This window comes from Chenopodium quinoa, unplaced genomic scaffold (genome assembly GCF_001683475.1).
Source record: "Chenopodium quinoa cultivar QQ74 unplaced genomic scaffold, ASM168347v1, whole genome shotgun sequence".
Classification (NCBI taxonomy): Eukaryota; Viridiplantae; Streptophyta; class Magnoliopsida; order Caryophyllales; family Amaranthaceae; genus Chenopodium; species Chenopodium quinoa.
The window spans coordinates 410,596-434,848 of NW_018744857.1; the positions used below are offsets into that span (position 1 = coordinate 410,596).

A 24,253-nucleotide genomic window follows, 5' to 3' on the forward strand; every position below is an offset into this window, starting at 1 on the left:
GACAACCTGGTCTATTGCTTAATACAATCAATGAATGTAATGAAATGAATTATTGTTGGTAATTAATGAAGTCTTAGTAATGTTAACTGTTGAAGTGTGTGTTCTAGTCAATAATTAAATTGTGTGTGCTGATTAATTTTTAGTAACATGCTAGGGATTCTTTGTTATATTTCGTAGCTTGTATGTACTCAGTGTTGTTGATTGCGTGCTTTTGTATGTCTTTTTCTTGGTCATGGCCTTCGCCTTTTCAATGACCCTGTAATGACCCAATTTTTACACTTGTAATATTGGGGAGCAGACTAATCATAGGTTTTTACACAATCAGAACTTGCATCAAGCTGGTGGTGGGATTTTGAGTGGAGTGTTAGATGTTTCCACAGTATATTTCGTTTCACAAGTTTGGATTTAATTAAACTCTGGTTTGATTTATTTACTACTTTTATTGGGTTTTGAATAAGGCCTTATGGTTCCAACTTGTAAGACTAAATTTGGTTTGATTTTTGGTTTTGAAACTCATTTATAACTGAGTTAGTTTTTCCACTGCTAAATTCTGAACTAGCCTTAACGTTTGAACACGTGGCGGTAGTACGTCAGTAATTCTCTTGCAAATTGTTAAAGGTATTTATAGGTTTTTAAATGAGAATTATTGGGGTGTTACATTAATACAATTTTAAATTCTATTTTTCTTATTGAGTAATTGTCATGCAAGAAGAATTTTCTGGTTTGTACAACTTTTGTTCTTTTGATTGTAGTATATGTATTATGGTTCTGTAAGAACTTGAAGTGCATCTAATGTCCAGTCACACACACACACACACACATACACCAATTCTACCCAATTCAAGTCATGGTGCTAATTTACCAGTTTGAAGGCTCAGGATATACAACCTTGGATGCTTATTTTTGTTTTCTTTTTACCCTTGTACATATGCAATGAGATTAAATTCATTCAAATTTCTCTGCTACTACATGTTTGATGGTTTTTTGTTTAAAATAATATTGAATTAATTTGACTTCTTAATTTTTTTCCACACGTGTTTGGTCAAAGTTTATCTGAAAGTCTGCTTTCGTGGCTTCTTCCCATAACAGAATCAGTTAGTTTTATTGGAAACATGCAGTCTTTAAACAATTCCGGGATCATTTGTCAAGAAACTACATTCCAATGTGGGCTATGTGGCTGAACTTGTTGAAGGATCTGGAGATAAGGCATTAAAAAATGGTAAAGAATGTGCCTGAGATGGCTGTGTTTTTCTTATACAACATTACTCTCTTCTGTTGTGGTTGTTTTTTAGGTCATATTACAGTCTAAGATTAATTGATTAAGGATTCCTACTTGAATTTTTCTTTGGATGTTAAGAGAAAGGATTCTAGTAGTTTGTTATTTCTGTGTGATCCTTTTTTTTTTGGCTCTATAGGAATTAGAGCATCAAGATAGAACTAAGGAGAATCAGAAAGAAAATGATAAGAAGATGCACACTTAGTTTCACGAGAACAGCCGGCACAACAAAAAGGACCAACAACAGCAGCCACCAACAGAACCAGCAAGGTTACAACATAAAGATGTTGGAGTGATGGTTAATTGTAATATTACAACCTTTTTTAATGAAAATATGTAACTTTATATATATGTTAGTGTTTCTATATCAATTTAAGTGAAAAAAATGCAAAAGAAAAAAAAAATTATTTTTTTGGGGCATTTTTGGCACCGGTTTTGAAACAGAGCCGGTGCTAAAAGTTTTTTTTTATTATTTTTTTGGGCCACTTTTTCGCACCGGTTCACAGCAAGAACTGGTGCGAAATCTAAGAATTGCCATCGGTTTTAAACCGGTGCGAAATCTTCTGGTTTTTTGGCATCCCTCAAATTTGGACCGGTTCAAAACCGGTGCTAAATGGGGGTTTTGGAACCGGTGCTCATTACCATTTTTTGCCTAGTCCTTGGAACGTATATACCTTGAGTATGAACATGTGGGGGGAGTTATGGGGTTTTATATTTAACCATAGCTTCTACAGGGGTACAAGACGTTGTACTTTCTTTTATTTATTAATGTGCTGGAATTGCGTCACCAAGTGTGACATAGTAGGTTCCAATTGGGGTAGCTCCCTGATTGGAAGCTCAATATTTAAATAGGCTATTTTCAAGGAAGGAAACCCGTTCGATGCGTAATCTAAAATTATTATTAATAATTAATATTGCTAGTGATGAGTCAAAGGTAAGTTGACTTGTGATTGTGTGGCGAGCATGTTTTAAATTATTATTTTTATTTTTATGCTAGGATATTCATATTAGTGTGGTGCATATGTACTCAGCTTTGATGATTCGTACTTTTGTGTTTATGTTTGGCTTTCCTTTGGATTGACCCTACTATGACCCAATTATATGGTGAGAAGAGGGTTGAATAAAGAGGAAGTAACAGGTACTTGAAGCATGAATAGCATGATGGGATAGAGTGCAGAAAGTTACTTATTATGTTTCTTAATTTTAATGTTTTTGAATTATTGATTTGCTTATGGACTAACATTATTCTGTTTGTTTTTAATTGGTTTTTAAGAAGGGCCATGTTGAATTGGTTCCAACTTGTGAATGTTTTATTTTACATTAGTTTTGAGGTTGTGAACTCAAGTTTTATTTTTAAAAGTTGGTTTTTGTTTTAAACTTCAGCTGTGAGACTTTGAAAACTTGCCTCCTTTATCACGATGGCGGTAATATTTGGTATTTCCTAAAAAGGGTTTTATTTATAGTAAAATGAGTATTTTAAAGGAAGGAAATCTCCAAGGTATTACAAGAAGAAGATGAGCAATCGAAAAAATTGGGGAAATATTTTGGAGGGAATTTATTTAAACCTGGTTAGTCATTTTAGGTTAATTTAGTCAGTTTTAGTAAAATAATGTTAGATTAAAGAACAATTAGATTTTAGAGATTTTGAAAAAAAAATTGTTACCATAGAGAATGTGCAATTCTTTATGGCTATCAATGAGAATTTCCCAACAATTAAAAGTGTCACTTTTTGAATTGTAGTGGTTTCTTTTTTTTTTCTTTTTTTTTTTTTTTTTTTTATTAAAAGTAACATAAAGATGGTGTAAGTGGGTGTTTAGAATGATAGATGATTAATTTATTTTTAACTAAGCCTAAAGAAAACAAGTCACATGACACTATTAACCGGTCAAATTGGTTAAAAATATGTTAGGGTTTGTTATGAGAAGGATCCCCCTAAAGTTAGAGCCGCCCTGAGTTATTCAATAGTTAATACCTATTAAAGAAGGCTGTTTGTAGTTGGGACTGCTAGTGTCAATTTTTCCTTTGATAAACAATAGGAAGTAACCATTTATCTACAAGAACCATAATGGGCAAGTGAAGGAGCAGAATCATAGCAAAAAAGGGTGGTCGGATGCTGCCATTTATTGAAAACTACTGGTTTAGTTTGATCAAACCTAGACGACATTGTTTGGAAAGCGGAATAATTAATCTCAAACTCGATTAATTGACGGTGGTTAACTTGTATGAAGGCTGGGGCTCGAAGCTGTAGGCGGCTTGATTGATGTCGACAGTTGGATGAAGGATCCACCATCATAGAGATTGCTTATTGAGTTTGAGTTGAATGAAAACAATGAAGAGCATATTTTAATTTTAATTTCAATAATAATAAATACTGAAAACATAAATTAATTATGAAATAAATAAAGATCTTCTAAATTAAAAAAAGATTTTTGTAAAAAAACATTTTTAATTAAGTATGACCAACAAAGAATAAATAAACCAATCAAAATTGAACATAGTGATAGCCATCTTGGTAGCCATTTTAAAGACGATTGAATTTTGATCATATACATAAATTACTTTTTGAATATGAATAATTACATAAGTTTTATCATGTCTCAAATATACAAGTGTGTAATAAGCAAATCTTCAATTTTTAAACTTAACAGCAGGTCGTGTAGTACGGACAATCGAAACCAGTTCATCACAAGAAGATGAAAGGATAAGTTTGCATAGTATTCACTTTGGCTCTGCGCAACTAACACTGCATAGATTTTCAACAATACCAAATGATGGGACGTTAATGTAACTCGCTAACTCCCATACCCGAAAACAAAGCGTACAATCCTTTGTAAGAGTTACAAGATCATCATGTTCTTCACGCATAGGTTTTAGGGAGGGAGTGTTAGTCGCCAAACCATAAAAACCTTTCTTGCAATCGCTAGTTTTCCTCTGAAAACTGATTTTTACTTCCACCAAAACCACAAATGTAGCCGAACTAGCAAAATTCAAAAATCAGTGTACTGTTAGATATTGATGGTAGCATCCCATAGCCTGAGTCGACCATCACGACCTCCACTACAGATTGTCTTCCGGTCAAGGTCTGAAGCAACACATCTAACCACGGAAGCTGAAAAATGTGGAGTCCTGTACAGCTGCCACCCACCTGATCTATCCTGAGACTGATGATACAGCAGCATAGAATTATCTGCAGCCCCAATCCCCAACCATTGCTCTTGAGCATTAATAGACAATATAGAACTATGAAGATTTATATTTTTAGTACATTCGATGTTGTACGCAGAATTTTCCCAGAATCTAACTGAGCCATCATCAGATCCTGTTATAATTCCTCCATCCAAAGCTGAATACTCAACGCACAGAACTGGCCCCCCATGACTTGCCAAAATTGCATCGCAAGAACCTCTTGAAATTGACCAAATTCTAGCAGTCCAGTCATCACTTCCAGTAATCACAGAGTCTCCCACCATCCTGATGCTACGGATCCATTTCAAGTGGCCAGATAGTTTGTGGACTTGCTTACCAGCACGGATGTCCCATATGTGCACAGTTTTATCTCTACCAGCAGCAGCCAAGATTCCAGTAGCATCATTATATTCCATGCAAAGAACAGAACCTGGGCAACGGGCAACTGTAGCTATGCAACTACCATTTCTGGCATCCCACATTGTGACAGTTCCGTCATGGGCAGAACTAAGGACACGGTCTCCTGAGAGCATGCGCACACTACTAATCTGTGCCTCATGCCCCTTAAGCTCTTCAAGAGGGATAAATTCATGTTTATCCCAGATCACAATAGACAGATCATCAGACCCTGATACCACCTTTTCTCGATCGGAACTTATTGCACGGACAGCACTGGAAAGAGAGCATGCTGTTAAACAGAAAGAAATATAGACAACAAATTTGGCCATGACCAAGGAAGACAAGTATAACTACAAAGGAACACAACTTTTGGAGGAAATAAGATCTTCAAGGAAAAATAAATTACTTTTCACACTGTGAAGCAACTAGCATGAAGAAAACAAAAGATAGATAGAGGAGTCAGTTGATTACCCTGTATGACCTCTCAACGTTGCGCGAAGTTCAGAACCATGATGACTAGGATCCCATATCTTAACCTGGACATTGAAGAAGATTGTGAAAGATGAGCAATGTAAAAAGTTAATTATTCACTATGTACTCTATGGAATTTGGATTAATCTTGATCAGTTTTATTACCGTTCATATGGTTATCATTTTTAACCTTGTGATTAATTTTCTCCATAAATTTTCTGTTTCTAATAATTGAATATTTTTCAATTAGTTAAGTAATATGGTTTGAAGATTAACACAATAATCAATAAATGCCAGAAAATGCTTTTGTCAATTTTATTGGCACAAGGCACTTATATTATTTTTTTCCTCTCTCCAATCTCCATCTTCGGAGGGTGATGTGGAGGAGAAAGTCTTGTAAATACAGTCACTAAATATAAAAAAAAATACAATATTGGGAGTTGATGCATGTCCCAAAAAGGCAACTTGTAGTAAAAAGTAAATCATCTCAATACTATATCTGGAACAAATCTAGAGATTGGCTCTAATATGAATGTTACTTTAGCAAGAACCATGAGAGAATATCAGTTAAAAGGGAGTTTTTCCAAAACAAAATGTAACAATTAATTAACTTACTGAGCAGTCAGTACTTCCACTTATAAAGAAGCCTGTATCTTCACGATCACCAGTCAGATCCCAAACCTCTCTTCTTGTGACACAATGTAAAGCAGTAATCGCTTTATGATGGCCTTTAAGAACTCGCACATTTGTTTGACTTCTCCTTAGTCCCGAGTTTGGAAAATTTTGTTTGCGGGGTGTACCAATCTCAGTTACAGCTGGCATAGAACGAAGTAGGATTGTCACAAAAAACATTAATGTCTTGATTAATAAATACAGTAATAAACAACACTTGAGGAATGAGTGTGGCAATACCTGCTGTTTCAGTTTCAAATGTCCAGCCACGAGCATGGCTGAAAGAGTTTACTTTTAGCACTGATTCCCTCCCAAACATGCTCCTGACCCAATTTTTTGCGATAGTAGATGCCTTGGAAGGTTGATTGTCTACTGTAGCATCTCGAAAATGAGGGGATTGCAAACCCGAAGAAGACAATGATTGAGCCTTTAAATCCGATATACCCCAGTAAACCATTTGTAGTTGATGAATATATGAAAGGTACCCTCTAAGTTGTATCTGAAACAATTTAAAACATTTAGCTCATATCGGATGATTAATTGATTATCAAGATTATGCATAAGCTTCTGAAAAATGCTTGATGGGAATAACCTACAGAAAAAACAAATATCTGGAACTTATGGTTAAAACTTGAAAGCTAGAAATACACTGGAAGAAAAAGATAATGATGGGTTTGATACTTTGATGTATGAATAGGCAAACAGACTAAGGGATCAAAGTTTCTTTTTAAAAGTAGAATAGTGAGATTTTATGCAGGTAGTCTTGTCAAAACGACTGCAAGAGAATAATGGATATATACTCCTTCCAAACAATCAGAATACTTGATGATCATAGCACTTTTCCCAATGCTACTTGAAGCGTTATTTTACCGTTCCTAGGAATGAACAGATGACTGGCTAATACATGCAAATGGAATTAAATGGCTATGGTGTGAGAAGACATTACAGAAACTGAAAGCACTCACATAATGGTCATAACCGACATTTTTCTGCGCTATACTTTGTATAATTGGCCACGCATCTATATCAGCCATACCCAAGCCACCCTTCCAATTGAATATAAACAGAAAAAATTACATATCTGGTCAGTTAATAATACAGTACGCATTACCAAGTGAAAACAAAATGTTTACAAGTACCATATGTGATGCTATCAAGATCAGTTGTGACATAATGACGCTCTCATTACTGGAAGACCTGAACCATAAACATTGTGGAATTAGTTAATTTTAAAGGCAGGATATAAACCAGAAGGAAAACGAATATTTCATTCTCTACATCGGTCACATGGCATCAGCTTCATCTAATTGGAGATCCATGCCATCAGAATTCTCTTTAGGAGTTATAAAAAGTTAAAGAAAGATCTATTTCATGTTTTAAAGACTACAACCAATTGAGTACACATGTCTCTCGTGCGGGGCGGTGGTTGAAATAATTTCAATCTAATGCTTTGACTTGAACTTATTTTTTCTGATCTAATTTTATCTAAACTTATTTTTTGATTTGATTTTGGTCTCATATGAATTTAAACAAATAAGAATATAATAAAAATTGTGATTGTTAATATTTTTCACATGCAAGTTGGATATAAATACAAATTAATATAATTAATATATAGGTCTAAATATATTTTTCTTTTGATTCAACATATCTAAGTATTTTATTTATCATTATATTTTATGGCTAACTTATTTGTAAATTACAAAATCTAAAGTATAAATTTGTATAAGAATAACAACAATATCGGCTTGACTATAATCCATAATTCGAGATCTATAACCAATTACCACGGTCTTGAGCAAACTTTTGGCTGCCAGAATCCCAAATAACTAACTAAAACAACTAAGTGGAGTTGACCCAAAATCAACCCAAATTCAAACCCAACATAAAATTAAATTTATCCAACCGAAATGAACCTATTTGACAGTTCCAGCTATATATTTCAGCCTTGAAGGCCTCACTAAATGAATATTTTTGTTGTAATGCCACATTATCAGGCAGGTTAATACCATGAAAGAATTCCAGAGAGACATGTTGGAGCATATAAGTTAATTTTGAAATGTTAATGGATTATAAGTTGCCAAAAAAAATATAGCACATTCAGTTTTGGATTCTGAAATGTTAGTTTATTACTGTAAAGAGCAAAAAGGGCAGCTACAAATTCAGTTTGCTTGAACTCAACATATTAGCTGCAACCGTAAGCAGATGATAAAATAAAATTATTTACTAGAGATGATAAAGAGATCAAAGGAAGGTCTACTTCCAAAGAAAACAATCACAAAAAGATCATGAAGAGATGGAGAACTTACTTGCTTAAAGATTGCTCCATCAGACTTTCAAAGAATGCTTCCCAAAACCTGCAAAATGATCACACAATTACACAAAAAGGACGAGGAGGCATGAGTACATCAAAATGATTATCAGAAATGACCCATCCCCCATATTACATCTCATCAGGAAAAGCGTAAGATAACTATAGATAAAATTTAGATCTGTTTAGGAGGCACTAATTGAGGTGAAATCTCCCTTGGATTACATATTTATTTCAAATAACCTCGTGGTCAAAGGAAAACACCATAATTAGTTAACTTAGGTGTCCCTCATATCAGTCTATATCTATCTAATAAGCACAAATCTAAGAATTTGAAAAAAGATAGGGTATTGGGGACTACCAGGATTTTAAAAAAAAAAAAGTGATTATTCAAAAACAATCATACCCTTTAATAAAAATTAGGGTCTCATCATCTTTCTTAAGCTCTCTGTAAATATCTCCAGCCCATGTCATTTCAAAAGTGTCAAATTTTAACTGTTTAAACTTAAACCAACATTTATTACATTGCAGCTTCCAACTACATGCCTACATGTATAATTAGGACACGCTCAGATAAATACAGAAATGCATATGCCAACCATACAAGTCTTTCTCCCAACTTTGGAAAAAATATAGGAGAAAAAAATGATATGACACAAGAAACTGCCACTCTTACAAGATTACTGTCACAAAACTCAGAATTCTACTAAAATGATGAATCCAATCTGTGTTCAAAATTCTCCTGATGTTAAATAAATCTCAGAAATTTTTTAATTGAACGTTTCTTAATGCAACAAATTCCTTAAAAAATTTCCTATTTTCTCAGCTTCCTACTTAAACTATTACTTCCTCCATTCAAAATAGTTGGAACACTTATTTGGGCATAGAGTTTAGGTGATAAGTTGAGACATTATCAATTGTTATTTAATAGGAAAGTGAATGCGATTGGAGATAGAGGGGTATTATTTATTGAAAAAGTAGATATAGAATATAGTGGATAGAGAGATGCAATAAAAATAATAGTGAGGTATTTCCCAAATAAAGTGTTCAATATAAAGGGGCAGACAAAAAAGAAAATTGTGTGAACAAGTCTTGGATGGAGGGAGTATTTATTTAAAATAATTCAATCATAATAAAGCTACAAAAGATTATCTTTTCTCCAAAAAAGCTCAAAACTTGATTCTCCGTAAGTACATGTTTATCAAATTAATTTACCAATCGTTGTATATGTTACTTATGTTAGTGTGTATTGGAACCTAGTTTACACACAACAATAAAAAAATTGAAAAACAAAATAAAATAAAATAAATGACGATAAAAAGAAAGAAAAAAAAAGTAAACACATAGATGACTGATTTAATTAAAGCTTAAAATTAACTGGAGCCAAATTAAATTTGAAGTGTTCATGTCTAGACAGATTAATTAGGACATTAAGATAGACAAATCAAATGGCCGAAGAGTAAGTGTTGGCAAAAGATCTCTATGTGTTGCAATATGTAAGGGACGCATGATATTTAGGAGCCCATGTGGTAAGTAGTGAGAGAGATATTAAATGAAAGGCACCATGTTATGAGGAGAGCAGAGGGAAATCATGTGCAAACAAGGAAACGTTGCAATAAATTTGAAAATCCCATAAAATGAGGCATTACAATGTTCAAAGAACAACAGAAGTATCAACTATGCACTTGACTACAATATACAATCTGCCACCCTAGCCTGAAACTAATTTGACATCAACAGTATTAGTAAACTTATTAGTAAACTTATCAGGGAAAAATTACATACCCTGTATCCTCCCAGATGGATAAAGAAATGAGATGACGTTGGACGTAGTCTGAAACGTTATTGAAATCCTTCCTATACATCTCCGCTGAAACTTCAAGCGCCTCTCTCAAAGTTGGCATGTCGTTTTGGTAGGTTGCACATGTAATAAGTTCTTTAACCTGAAATTTAAAACTCACAAAGTAAATAGCCACCTTGAGCAAAAATATATACAAAAGAAAGAGAAACAGGGTAGAATCGGTTGCAAGCCATAATTGAGCAAGATTTTCAATAACTATCTAGTCTCTCTTATATTTTATGTAAAAGCACCTCTCTCACACAAATACAAACAAACAATCTTGACACGAGTGTAATGAGGGATAGATGGAAAGATGAGCAATGACTTGAAATCTACAATTTTAGCTCACCAATCGTATGTAAAAATTTAGACAAAAAACATTACCATTTCTTTCACAGCAACAAACTGTTCTTCGGACAACTGACCATTCCATCCCTTGACAACATAAAAACAAAGTATGAGTACATTATCTGGACTATAATCCAGGAAAATATTCTGCATAAATGCTTACAGCACTCATGTGATCTCTTATACATTCAATCAAGGTTCTACCAACAATTCCTTTGGCATCCGTCTCAAGTAAAGCTGCAAATATGGCAAACCATAACCAATCAGTTCTGGCTTCAAAAGTCTTACCCGATACTGTTGACTTGTTGAGAGGAAACATACCAAGAATTGTCTCATATTCATCAGATGAAAGAATGACATCTGCATCTCCAAGATCCAGAAGAGAAATCCACAATCCCTAATTAACACAACCACAACATAGTTACAACCTGAATCACAACAACCTTTTAACCCAGGATAATTTAGCCTATAGAGCCAGGATTCAAGGGTTAGGGAACAACAGAATAAAGGAACACTATATACTTGCAACACACACTTTTTCACGGTATTTAAAAAAGTGGGTCTCACAAAATATAAAACACTTAATATGGGTTGAGAGATTGTTAGGAGTATAATTACGTGGGCCATGAGCTTTAAAAAGGGTAAATTATTCCACCAAAAAAAAAAATCCAGTTACAGTGTGTTGCAAGTATTGTGACATTTCCACTTTAAGAAAGTGTTGCAAGTATTAAAAAACGGAGGAAGTATATAGTCTCTTGCACATTAGATCAGAAAGTACTGACATTAACATCACAGAAAACATTTTCATTATTTGACCATGACATTATGGTAAAACTAAAGAGATTTATTCAGTAGGCATAGAGGAACGTTTTTCAGGTTTTATACAATTTAGTCACATTAACTAAAATAATAAACATATCTACTCTCTCTCACATACTTTCTCTTTCATGGTCCCTACCTTACTTTTACTATAATAAATTATTCACTCACTCACAACATTATATTACTCCTAAAACTCCGTGCATCACCAAGTGATGCATTATAAGAAAAATGGAGGGAGTATGGACTTGAGGATGTACTTATTTTCCCATTCATTTATATGCACTTCTTTAAATTAATTTAAATATAATCTAGTTAAGGGTAATCAAAATTGATCATATGTAATCATAAGTGATCTAGACAGGCTAAACAATAATTGTGCAATATATTTACTATTAAGGGCTAGATATTACTAAACAATTATGTCATGTTTCACAATATGGCCAGGGAAAGTGTCTTTTGTAAACCTTAAAGCTTATTTTTACTTAAAATCCCCAACAGCAACTACTGTAACTTTCCTCCCTGCAATCAGTTGCTTAATTCCGCATATAATCATCACAGCTGGATAGAAATAAATGCACATAAACTGTCGATATTATGATTTATGAGTCAAAGAGAATATTCATGCAACAAAAGCTACATGGGAAAATTCGAACAGGTCCCTGGTGAGTTTGGCTTGACCAAAAAGTTTTTTAAATTACCTGCAGCTTTACTTTTATGTCCAAGATCAATCCTTTCTCCTCATCCTGTGACCAAATTTTATAAAAACCAATTATTGCAATTATATAGTAACTAATATGAACACTTTAAAACTGCATTTGTTTAGGCGTAAACAACTTCTTTTGATGTATCCTTTACAATGTGCAGCTTTAGATAAGTTATTTAAATTGAAAAATAAGAAATAACCAGATCCCAAAGTTGTAAGAAAAAAAACTACATATGACTTCGTATAAACTGGCTAACAGTATTTTAGTTATTCATCAAAGGTAAAGTCGAAAACTAAGGGAGGCTCATTGTAAACAAGATAAATTTTGGGTTTTATAGTAAAAGCAACCAATGAAAAAATGCTCAAATGTTGCAACGTTATGTGCAAGTAAACCCTTTTAATCATGGATCTTACATCTTTGTCTTTAATGTCTTTTAGGATCTGCTTCCTCTTTTCGTCTTCCCCTTCTCCTCTAATGTTAGCAGGAAATTTAGAATATGTGTATTTAGCACCACCTACACAATAAGAAATGTACATTAAACCTTCAACTTATGAGCAGTAGTTTACTGGCTAAGTCATTCATTTACGAATTAGATTGGATAAAGTACCTATAACTCCGTCTATAGGATCTGGTATGGTTATAATAATTAAGTCTGAATGAGATGATGGATAGAGAGACATAAGACTTTCACCTCTCCCAATTGCATCTATCAACTTATCAAGGACGTTGTCATTGCTTTCACCAGATGACAAAACTTTTTCTATGTGGTTAGAAAACCCTTGAGAGAGTAGAAATTCAGCTACCTGTTATAAACAGCAATTTTCAATATCAGAATACATAGTTGTGACAGCTCTGGAATTCTACAGATAAATAAACTAACAAAAGTTTCCTTTAGTCAATCTTATGTCTTAATTTTTAGTATTGTCAGGAAGAATTCGTAGTGCAGATGTGCAATGCAGACCTCATTCAGTAGAGTATTACATACCACTATAGTTTAATGAACATCAAAACGTTACATTGAAGCGTTAAAACAATTTACAGGGGAAGGTAGAGTCAGTAAGAAATACTAAGTGATAAGCAAACAATTTGAGAGGGTAGGGGGAGAATCAAAACTTAGTTGGCTAACAATCTAACTTAGTATTATTCAAACACTATGTTGCATCGAAGTAAGGGAATAAGTGAGGTAACTTGTTTTTATGGGTCATATTTAACATCTAAAGTTCATGAAATCGTCAAGTCCATGCAGAAAAAGCTTCCTTATTCCACACCCTTAATTTCACTTTCAAAGATCTAAGCTATTATCAAACAAAACTCATCTTCAACATTAGCAATCACTCTCCTCACTATTCTTACATCTAAAATCTAGATTAGTAGTCTACTATATATTTTTTTAATGAAAAAGTGAGGCTCCAATTGAACAAAGGAAGACCAAAGAAGTGTAGAATAGTCAGAACAAGATGGGAAAACAACTCTTGCATAAGCTATAAAAATGCTCTTCAACCCAGCATCTTACACTGATCTCATCTACACTATGCAATATGTAATAGAAAAGCTCAAAGTTCACAATGGAGAATAAAATAGATGATTGACCCTACTCCCCATAACAACTCCCCCCCCCCCCCCTCTCTCTCTCTCTCTCTCTCTCTCTCTCTCTCTCTCTCTCTCTCTCAACATGCACACAATAAAGGAAAAAAAACTAATACTGATGTTAAGAAAACAGGGAAATATCTATCATCATTTGACCGGCTGACTATTTTCCTTACCAAGCACAATCACAACTTTCAAAAATGCTTTCCTCATTCTCATCTTACCCTATTTATTACATTTCTTAGATCCACTTTACCTCTCTATAGCTATTTCTACCTCTATAAAACACCTGTTACCATGTTTGCTTGCTGTGAGTAACCCTTATAGATGGGTGCTTAGGTATATCAGTAGATGAAACACGGCTTACCAAAAAAAAAAAAAGAACTCTGAAGAGCTGATTTTATGGTCAACCTGCCCCTCCTAGCCTCTCAGTCTCCAAGTACGAACAAGTGCTTATATATTCTAATAAACTTATGTAGTTATGTCTGCCTTTAATAGATAAAGTTGTAAGGTATACTATATCTATACAGGCATCAAAGCACAAGTTTTAATCTGTCTTTAAGCTTCAATTTCTCATAGGACAAGAATCCAGGAAGATGCAATGAAATAACACATTACAGGCACTTATGCAGTTTCTACCATTTTACAGTATGTACAAGACGGTCTTAATAATACCGCAACTTACACAAGTATTGAACTACCCCCATGTTGGAGAAAATAATGCCACAAAAGATATACAAGTATATATCTGCAATCAGAAGAACCAAATGACAAAGATGGAATGTTTGGCAGTGGAATAACTCTTAAGAAAAGGAAAAAATAAAAGGACTTTGATAACAACTTTAATTAAAGATTTGTAATAGCCAAATAAATAAGAATAAAAAAAAGGGATTCCAAAGCAAAACAACAAACCATAGGATCTGGCTCTTGATTATTTGAACGACACCAATGCATTGTAAATGCTTGAGCATCAAAGGTACATTCCGTGCTATTTACCTGAGACAGAACAAGAGCAATCTCTGCAGTTTAAAACAGTGGTCCTGAGAGCTACTCATAACATTCTAGATTCAGACACTCATGAGACATATTAAACAGTAGAACTGTGTAGAAAGAGAAAGATAGACAAACATGGTTGGAAGAACAAATCATACAATGAAATTGCGGTATCCCAATAAAATCCTAGCAAAGAACTTCAGGAATATAAGCCTGCATAAGCCAATACAAAATACAGAGCCGAGGCACGTATTAGCTTGATGTCTTATCAAACACATATAAATCATTCAAATATGTAAGGAATATCCAAATTACTAACAATACAACTAGAACAAGATTCTCAAATGAACTGTGCAACAATCAGATCTAAAGAGCACCACAATAATACAACCCTTGCCTTGATCTACTGCATATCTTACATACTCTATTCACTATGTGACATATTCTACTTTTTCTCTAAACATATAACCAGTTTCAAAGAATTAAATAGAATAATATTCAAGATGTTAAAATATCAAATGATAATATGATACTTTGGGGGAGGTGAAAAAAAAAAGTGTTTAGGCATCACCACAAATGATGCTTCTGTTGCCTTTCATAGTTTCATTTACAGCTCAAATTCAAGATGGAATCCAGAGTCAATAATATCCAATCAGACAGCTATGGTAATAGCAGTAGAGCAATAAATTGAATGAAACTATCATTGAATCACTTCAAGGTTTCTACCATTGAGAACGATCAGAAACAGAAAATAATGAAGCATCAGGAACAATTCACATACAGTATATAAGACATTTCCACACTAAAACTCAATTCTTTAGAGACACAGTCAAGTGGGCATGTTTGAGAAATGAGACAAAAACAAGCAGACATTTGCAGAACTGATGCTTCAAACTCAGATTATATGTCAAAAGTATTAACATCTGTAAATCAAGTTGCAAATTTACAGTATGATATCTTACTATTATCATATTAAAGCTTCTTAATCATGAAGATATAGTATTGAAAGGAACTTGTTTCCTGGGTTGAGAAGCTTTGATTTGATAATGATAAGATATAATAAAATTACAGATGAAACTCAAGAGTTCAACAAATCAACACTACCAAAGAAAGTTTTCTAGATTCATTTTATTTAATAAGCACCTTATTGGAAATGGTAATATCACCTTAGTTGAAGGTCATGGTCCTTTCCCCATGGTTTAGTACCAACTGTTGAGAAGTACTCAAAAGAGATAATGTTCTTTTTATTCCTAGCTGCATTTTATGAAACTCAAACCCTAATTTAGAGTTTTTTATGGTGTTCTTTATACATATATTTAATAAAATGAACTCTGCAAAGTATTGTGGACATGATTTATCTCTTTTTTTTTTTAATTTCAATTGTCTTCCAAATGTTGAAGCAAAATGTACCCTATACTTCCTCACCCCCCCCCCCCCAAAAAAAAAAAAAACCAATATAGGGCTCTAGGGAAACTCAGATAATTTCAAAATAAAGCACATCAAAACAGCAATAAAATCTGTTGCTACCAAAAATTTAAACAACTTTACCAGTCAAAACAATGGGATAGCTCCGAGGATAACTAGGGGGATCATTAGCATCCAAGCCTGATTTATAGAACTCAACCCCTGCCGGCATAACACACTGCAATTGTAGCACCAAAAGAAGAATCAATTTCCATTAACTCATTATTCTCCTTTGTATAGAGTATGATCATAGTATATAGCATTCAAGAATTGGCTGCTGATTATAAGTTCATTACCACCTATAACTACAGAAAACCTCACATCATTTGTGACAGAACACTAACATTACGTCAATATCAAACTAAAGTATCTCCTAGTTTCAACATCAGACCCTAACACTACGTTTGCGTCACAGAAATTTTGGAACTTATTTATAAAACAAAAGGAAATCAGAGCAAATCAAGTAATACTTCACCAATCAATCAACCACTTCAATATAATCCCTTTTCTACAATTCAAGCTTGTAAATGTATCCACTCCGTCTTTATGCAATAATCCCAATACTCCAATCAATCAACATTCCATCAAATTGATGAAAAATCAGCAAAAAAATAAAATAAAATAAAAACACCAATTCATGCAACAACAAAACCCCATCAAATTCTCAAATCACAACAACAATACCAATTCATGCAACAACAAAACCCAATCAAATTCTCAAATCACAACAACAATACCAATCAAAAATCCCAAAAAAAAATGTAAAAATGAAGTGAGTCAACTGACCATAGGAAGCTCAGGAGGTAAAGGAGCATAAAGAGAGTGATCAGAACGAGGGTACTGATCAATAAGAGAAGGTTCATACACATAATTCATGCCATAATAACCATTACTTCCATCTAAAGTACGAATTTCTGGGCCAATTCCACAAACTACAAAATACTCAAAAAGGGGTGCCATAATTTCTTCCCTCTCTTGAACCCCACGAAAAGAGAGATGAAAAAAATTTGATGGGGTTGTTTAGATTCCCACCAAATGATTATGGAAATGGAATTTTTGAACATGGTGTTTGATTAAATTTGAATGAGTGAGTTGAATTTTCTTTGTTTGTTTAATGGAGGATTGAAGTTGTTTTGATTTGGTGGAATGATAATGACTCAGTCGTGCAGTATGTTTTGCGAATATTTTACTTGAATCTGGGTTAGTTCGTTTGCACAGCGCGGTATGTTTTGTGAAGAAATACTACAGAAATAGAAGACGTCAATTTTACGAGGGATTCCAAAGGAAGGTTAGTTATGTAGTCCCTTAGTTTCGTTTTCTACGTCCGTTTCATTATAATCGCAACAATTTCTTATTTGATAAGGGTCCTCTAATATTTTATTATTTCTCTCTCTTTCCAACTCCATTTACATAACTTTTTAATTATTACTCTTCTACTAACAATTAAATATATCTCTACTATTCCTCAAAAAAAAAATATATCTCTACTAAGGCGCTAACCATACTAATATGAAATACATGACAAGCACAATTGGCCCGCATTTTTTTTTATATCACTGAAATGCATGATAGAATGGATTAGGGAATAAGGGATTTGAAATTCATGTCCATTTTGATGTCGACATAATGATAATGATTAAAAATTTATCATGGACCAGAAGTCCAATGAAATATGGATTTTTAAATCCACGCTATACAATGTCTTATATTATTTTGAGTCGTATGTCTATGTGCATGCGATAGGTTAACCTTTCTATAGTACTAGTGGGACTCTTTATAGTACTATTGACACTTTATATGTACCAATGATGATATTATTTGCATTACAAAAGAAAATACTAAAAATAAAGATTATAATTAAGGTTAATAATCACTTATTTTTCGACTAATATCTTTTAACGGGAATAGTTATCACAACTCTGCTACTTATATACCGAAATAAATTAACTTTTCAGTGTAATAGTCCATCCTGCTTCGCAATAACAATTATTTAATTAAAGAGTTGAACTAGTAGACAATAAAGTGTCAATATAAAGTGTCAATAGTACTATAAAGTGTCAATAGTACTATAAAGAGTTGAACCTCAGGTGTACTAAGCTTCCGGCTTTACCAAGGTAGCTGGCCCCAACCTTGTCTTCCATAGATAAGTCACAGCACAGATCTAATTCGTTTCCTACCTTAGACCGTAGTCTTTAACCAAACAATTTTTATTGTGTTTATGATGGAAATTCTAAACAGAAAGATAACTCATTTGATATATAAGGTTCAAGCGGAAAACATTCCCTTCTTGATGGAAACTTTACAATTTAGGAAGATTACAACACTCATATTTTACAACGCAATGACTGAAAGCTTAATCAGACATGAACTAAACTAGAAACGGAGAGTCAATCTATTTCTTAAGGTGAGGATTTTCTCTAGAGAATTATCTAATGTTTTTATAAAATGCTCTAGCTAACTCCTTCAACTCTGACACTCTGCCTTTCACTCTTCCCTTCATACCCTTTATACACTTTCTATGGCTTACAACAAGTCATGACTCAACAAGTGATTGTGTTCACTGCTTTTCTAAAGTCCTAAAGACACTTTAAAACGATAACAATTAATAAAACGTGGCTATAGTGAAACTAGACTACATGATTGTTGTTTCGGGGTTTTCTGATGTCCTGCGGGAGAGTTACAATTCCGAGACTGGAACCGGACGCCTGTACCTGCAAAATAACGGAGACTCCTGAGAGCTCCGCCTCCAACGGTCAAGTTAGTACCTGATTAAGGAGTAATTAATACGGAAATTAAAGTAATAAGATCTCTCTAGGTGAGAGTGTTTAATGTTGGTAATCTGCGTCGTTAGCGAGATTAGCCGGTTATTAGTGTTCCGTAATGTTTCTGTTCTTCTCTTGATTTCTTGATCTCTTGACTGCTTCCCTGCTTAATTAATGAGGATTAATTAAGTATTTATAGCCTTGAGAAGCGTGCCACTCTCTAGGTTTAGGGTAAACCTAGAGCTGACCGGGCCTCTAGACAGGATTGGGCCTTGATGGCCGGTTTTCCCATTTAGCATGGGTGGACACGTGGCGTGCCTCGATTGGTCCGTAGAGGACGTATCTGTGATTGACACGTGGCAGGCTCCTATTGGCCTTCGTGAAGGACACGTGGCGGAACCTGGTTGGTCCACTTGTCAGACGGTGATTGGTGGATAAAAATCCCCTAATCAATTGTTGTTGTGGGCTCAGGAATACATTATTTCATCCATCATCATGTCTTGTAGACCACCCTCGCTATCTTTATTGTCATCATAGTGGACACGCGTAGGATTCCTCTTCTATGCCAAGATTTATAGCACATTTGACAGCATATGATTCGTCCCATATCATGAAAGCTTCAAACAGATGTTCATGGCCTTCAAACAGATGTTCATGGTCTTCAAACGATAAAAACTTTCCACTTTCAATGTCTTCAAAATATTTGTAAATTGACTTAGTATTGTTTATTATATGTACTAAATATTCCTCGTATGGTGCTACAATTGTAGTATTTCCAACATGAACTATAAAAGGGGGATTATCAGTTCTTTTTATGAAATTACTGAGATATTGTGAGGTGTAGAAGAATCCTGAAATTACTGAGATATTGTGAGGTGTAGAAGAATCCTAGTGTCCTTTCTTCAGTAGGATTTTAAACACTTCTCAGACAAACTAGGATGGGATTCCAAGCACTTGTCTGCACACAATTTTTAAGAGCTTGACCAAAGAGATAATTAACATTATTTTTCTAAACCTGATAATTAATATTAATAAAGGTAAAAAAAAGTAAATAATTTAAGAGGGTAAAATATCCAACTACTATTCATAAAAGTTATCCTAGATTTATAAAAGGTAAGGATAAAGAATAAAGTTATTGAATCATTTGTTCTAAAATTTGTATGTTCATCAAAATACTTTCAAAATTTTCCTTTAAAAAATCCTCACATTTAATAGTATGCCTCAATTCGTACCATTGTATATTAGATTATGACAACGTATTAAACTAAGAGTGATTAATCATACTAGATTAAATTATTACAAGTAATTTTTTTAGTGTAATTTGGATAAAAGTTTCATCAAAGTATGTTTTCTGCGTAGATCACAGCTGCTATTTCATTAAAAGGTACTTAAATGTGTACAAAATAAAATACCAAGAGAAAATCTTGCAGGAAACAGTTTAAGGTATAAACTTTAGTTTTCAACTACATAAAAATCACAACAGGTCAGTTACAAAGATCGAATATCCAACTGCTCGATAATTTGATTTTGTTAATGCTCATAATATGTTCAATGGCAGCCAGCAGAGATGCAGTAAAATGCAATAAACATTATTATATAACAACGATAACTTAAGTTCAGTTTGGCCTCTAAAAATCTGTTCGTGTAGTTGTCTTTTCCTTACAAAAGATCACAGGCAATAGACATTGAAGCTCGCTGACATTTAATGGGAGCAAAACTGATCAGTCTGAATTGAATTCCAGCAAAATTACAACACTAGAGGCAGATTTTCGTCTGCTGAGTTTTGCAGAGGGGAGGGTTAAAATTAAAAAGATGGGGTAAAGAATGCCTATAACATACCACAAAGATCTAGCTACACAACTGGGTCCCAAAAAAGAATAAAGGAAAAAGAAAATCTAGCTAGCCATAACAGCCTGATCTGTCAACTGCAGAGCTTGTGTAGCAAAAAACCTGACATCGACATCTGGGTCTTCACTTAGCTCAATTAAACAAGGCTTAATAGTTTTCTCAACCACCTGAAAAAAGGAAGTTAGTGTAAGAACTCAACGCATTTCAAAGTAGCTTTGCAGCAAATGACTTCCAAAATACTCGTGGAACATCACTTATTGGTGGATTGTTTGGGGATGATGAATTCAAAATATATGGAAGCACGCACAAATCTTTGGGTTGCTAAAAATATGGGCCTTTATTATTATTTCCCTCTACATCAGAAAGGATAGGAGGCCAGTGAGAAAGTTATCACCAATTAGATAAGCTAACTAGCTATGTTGCTTAGACTTGGGAAGGAAGATCTTATATAACGTGGAATCAAATAAATGATGTGACTAGCTGACTGCTACATTTACAACAATGACTATCAACCTTGCCATATAATCATGAGCATTTTCAATTCCTAAAATGATTGAGCCTTTTTACCCTCTGCATTGAGGGAGAGGTCGCTGAGGAAGTTGTCATCAACTTGATGAGTCAATCAGCGAATTTGCTCAGACTTGGGAAGAAGGATCATATACAACATGGAATAGCATAATAGGAATATGGAATAGCAAAACAAGATCCCAAAATCAAACTGCGCCGTCCACTGCGTCAATATGGCACAGCATTACGCCATTAACCCTAATTATGTTAGTGAAAGTGATAAAAGATATACTTTTTAACCTAGCAAACCCAATCCATAAATAAACTGCAATCAGAAAGACCTTTCTGTCCAATGATATACAGCGCATCTAGTAGACTAGTACGTAAATACTCAAAAGAGCAAATACTTTTTACTTCTGTTGCCCTTTAGTCCTTGAATATGGAAGTATATTCAAACAACTAACACAACAAATCACACTATTTTTAACTGAAAATCTTACATTACCCTTTCTCCCTGAATGGAAGATAGGGTGAGAAGCAGAAGCCAAACAGAAATTTTAATTACCAAACAACATTATTTTCCAGAGAAGAAATTACTTACTGATTGATCAACGATGGGAATGAACGACTGCAACACTTTTGCAACATTAAACTTTATGTTTGGTACCCTGAAGTGTGTAAAATTCAGATTAGCAAACCGTTTGTGTATTGAAAAAAAAAATAAGGCAGTCCGCTAGATAATATTTTAGATAATTAAGAGAGCAGTAAAGCAAGATACCTGTCCTTTGATGCAGTTACAACTACTGGTAACAATTTGGAACATGTAATTTCTGCACCCATGACAGGGCCAAGCAGGGAAATTGCTTGTACAATTGTCATCCGATACAGATAGTGCGGGTTCGTAGCCATGTCTAGAACCTGTTGAAAAATATTACATCACGTCGCTAAGATATTTACAACAGACTTGAGTGGTCACAGGTTCACAGTGAATCATATTTCTTTTTATAATATTAGAATACTTCAAGTCAAGAGACTTTCTATATACATTCCATATTCAAAAATAAGGTAATTAGAAATTTAGAATAATATATTTTGTTACTCATGGAGTCATGGTATTATACAGGATATCATATAAACATTATAAAATCAAATATAGATATGCATTTACTTTTTTAGAATAAGTCATGTCAATTTTTTTTTTTAAAAAAAGGGTGCTAGTTTCACAAACTTTGTCATTCAACCACTGCATGCATAGAGCACCAAGTTTTTCATCGAAGAATCCAACGCCCAACTGACTGGGCCAACAAAGGTATGTATTCAATAATGGCCAATCGAACTCTCCAATGTCTATCTTCAGCAAGCTCAACAATTGCTGGGAGTAATGACTGTGATAACAAATCTATTCCAATGACCTGCACTATGAAGCATTGTGAATTAAGTTACAAGAAAATTACGACGCATAAAAAAATCAAGGGAAAAGAAAAGCACACAGCAAAGCAAATGAGTTGAGAGAAAATGGTCTAACCAAATATAGAAACAGAAAAAACAAATAGATATATAAACGCTTTGTACAAACCTGATTCACTTAATCAAGCTTGCTGGTTATGTTCAGACGTACATCAGGAAATTCATCTTTCAGAAGAGAGAGAAAGATGGGAAGAAGCTGCTCAATTGTAGCATCCTGTGACCAGGTACAAGAAGGTCGAGTCAATTGAAGGACAATCAATGGAATTCCTATTGAATAATTAACAATAAAACAGCTCCAAAAAAGCTTGCAGAATAAAAAGAAAACATAAATTATATGAGGCAGATCTTAGCAACAGAATCCTGGAAGAAAAAAAGCAAAGGAGATCAACTGAACACCATAGGAAAAACAAATAGCATATTCTCAATTGGCTTCTTTCCAAAGGCACGATCAATTAAGATAACGTATGCACAACTTTCAAGGATGAAAGGGCATTACAGCCACATCGAATTAATGAAATGAAGACAAGTAGAAAACCAATCAAACAGCAATAACCAGAAAACAAAAATTCTACAAAAATTGCCAAATCATTATCTTGACTCCCAGACAGCATAAACCTTTTTGTAACAAATACATACCTCAAAAATGTATAATCACCCCCTTTGTACAGCACAAATTGTGTCAGACATGAGATTGCGAGTGCACTTAGCAAGGTTCATATTACACCTCATATACAGATTAAGTAAAGGATTTTCAATTAGCTAAATTCTGAGCAGATATACTCATTTTTCTATTGTTTACTTCATATTCTTCCAAAATTCAATTTGAATCATTTATCCATGTTTGGAACTCCAATGTAGACCTTTTACTTCTATTAGTTAGAACAAGAAAGCTAAATTCCTCTGTAAGAAGCAAATTCCAAATAGGATCCAATGGTCAGTAATTGAATTTCCCTCAATCAAGAGTAAATTGATTTGGAAGAAAGGGAACTAGTAGAGGGGTCAATTAATTCTACAATAACAAATAAATATGGTTAAATCAAATGACAGAATTTTGGTCATGAATTTATCGATTTGATAGATTGATCATATTTAAGGTAGTTTGCTATTATCCAAATTAGTTTTAACTAGTAGATATGACCTAATTGTTAGGTTTTCTTTGAGTTTATGTTAAAAAATGAATATGGAAATTCCCCAATCTTTATCAGCAATTGTCCTAATAAGAACCCTTCAGTATATGCAGCTAAATTTAACTGTGTTTGATTGGGTATGCAGCTATACACAGCTGCTGAGATGCATGTAAATGAGTTTGTATAATCATTGACCTCATCCAAGTTCATATGAAATATTTACTCGATATTGTGTTTTCAGATATTTGTTCACTTCTTGCAATTAATGGCGACACGTCATTTACAAAATAATACTTATGTAAAATAATATAGAGCACAAGTAAATTGATTTCTCACCTTTCCTAGAATTGGTGTCATTCCCATTATAACTGAAGCCAGAGCAGAACGAACATGCTGAGAAGAATCTGATGACGATTCCTGCATAGATAAAAGCTTGTACATCAGGAAGCTCAACAACCAATGTATAAGA

The 24,253-nt window shown here is 33.8% G+C and overlaps 1 protein-coding gene and 1 pseudogene across 1 annotated transcript; both read right to left on the reverse strand.

The window, feature by feature from the left end:
• Positions 1-3,760: 3,760 nt before the first annotated feature.
• On the reverse strand, positions 3,761-17,482 carry LOC110704660 (DENN domain and WD repeat-containing protein SCD1-like). The gene is made up of 19 exons (XM_021882479.1): positions 16,860-17,482; positions 16,147-16,251; positions 15,776-15,870; positions 14,768-14,822; positions 14,529-14,612; positions 12,637-12,832; positions 12,443-12,543; positions 12,024-12,068; positions 10,825-10,900; positions 10,667-10,740; positions 10,540-10,590; positions 10,101-10,258; positions 8,314-8,361; positions 7,144-7,201; positions 6,970-7,050; positions 6,245-6,503; positions 5,948-6,147; positions 5,333-5,397; positions 3,761-5,134 (listed from the first exon to the last, which is right to left on the reverse strand). The coding sequence occupies exons 1-19, from the start codon at positions 17,031-17,033 to the stop codon at positions 4,282-4,284; spliced, it is 2,778 nt and encodes a 925-aa protein (XP_021738171.1). The 5' UTR covers positions 17,034-17,482; the 3' UTR covers positions 3,761-4,281.
• Positions 17,483-20,403: 2,921 nt separating this feature from the next.
• Positions 20,404-24,222, reverse strand: LOC110704667 (annotated as a pseudogene).
• Positions 24,223-24,253: the final 31 nt, after the last annotated feature.

Bases quoted from the DNA above. Each gene is read 5' to 3' on its own strand.
- LOC110704660 (XM_021882479.1), bottom strand. From the start codon at position 17,033: ATGGCACCCCTTTTTGAGTATTTTGTAGTTTGTGGAATTGGCCCAGAA. The intron at 16,252-16,859 runs GTCAGTTGACTC...CTACAATTGCAG, and splicing joins TACCTCCTGAGCTTCCTATG to TGTGTTATGCCGGCAGGGGT. The intron at 12,544-12,636 runs GTACTTTATCCA...CTTATTGTGTAG, and splicing joins TCCTATAGACGGAGTTATAG to GTGGTGCTAAATACACATAT.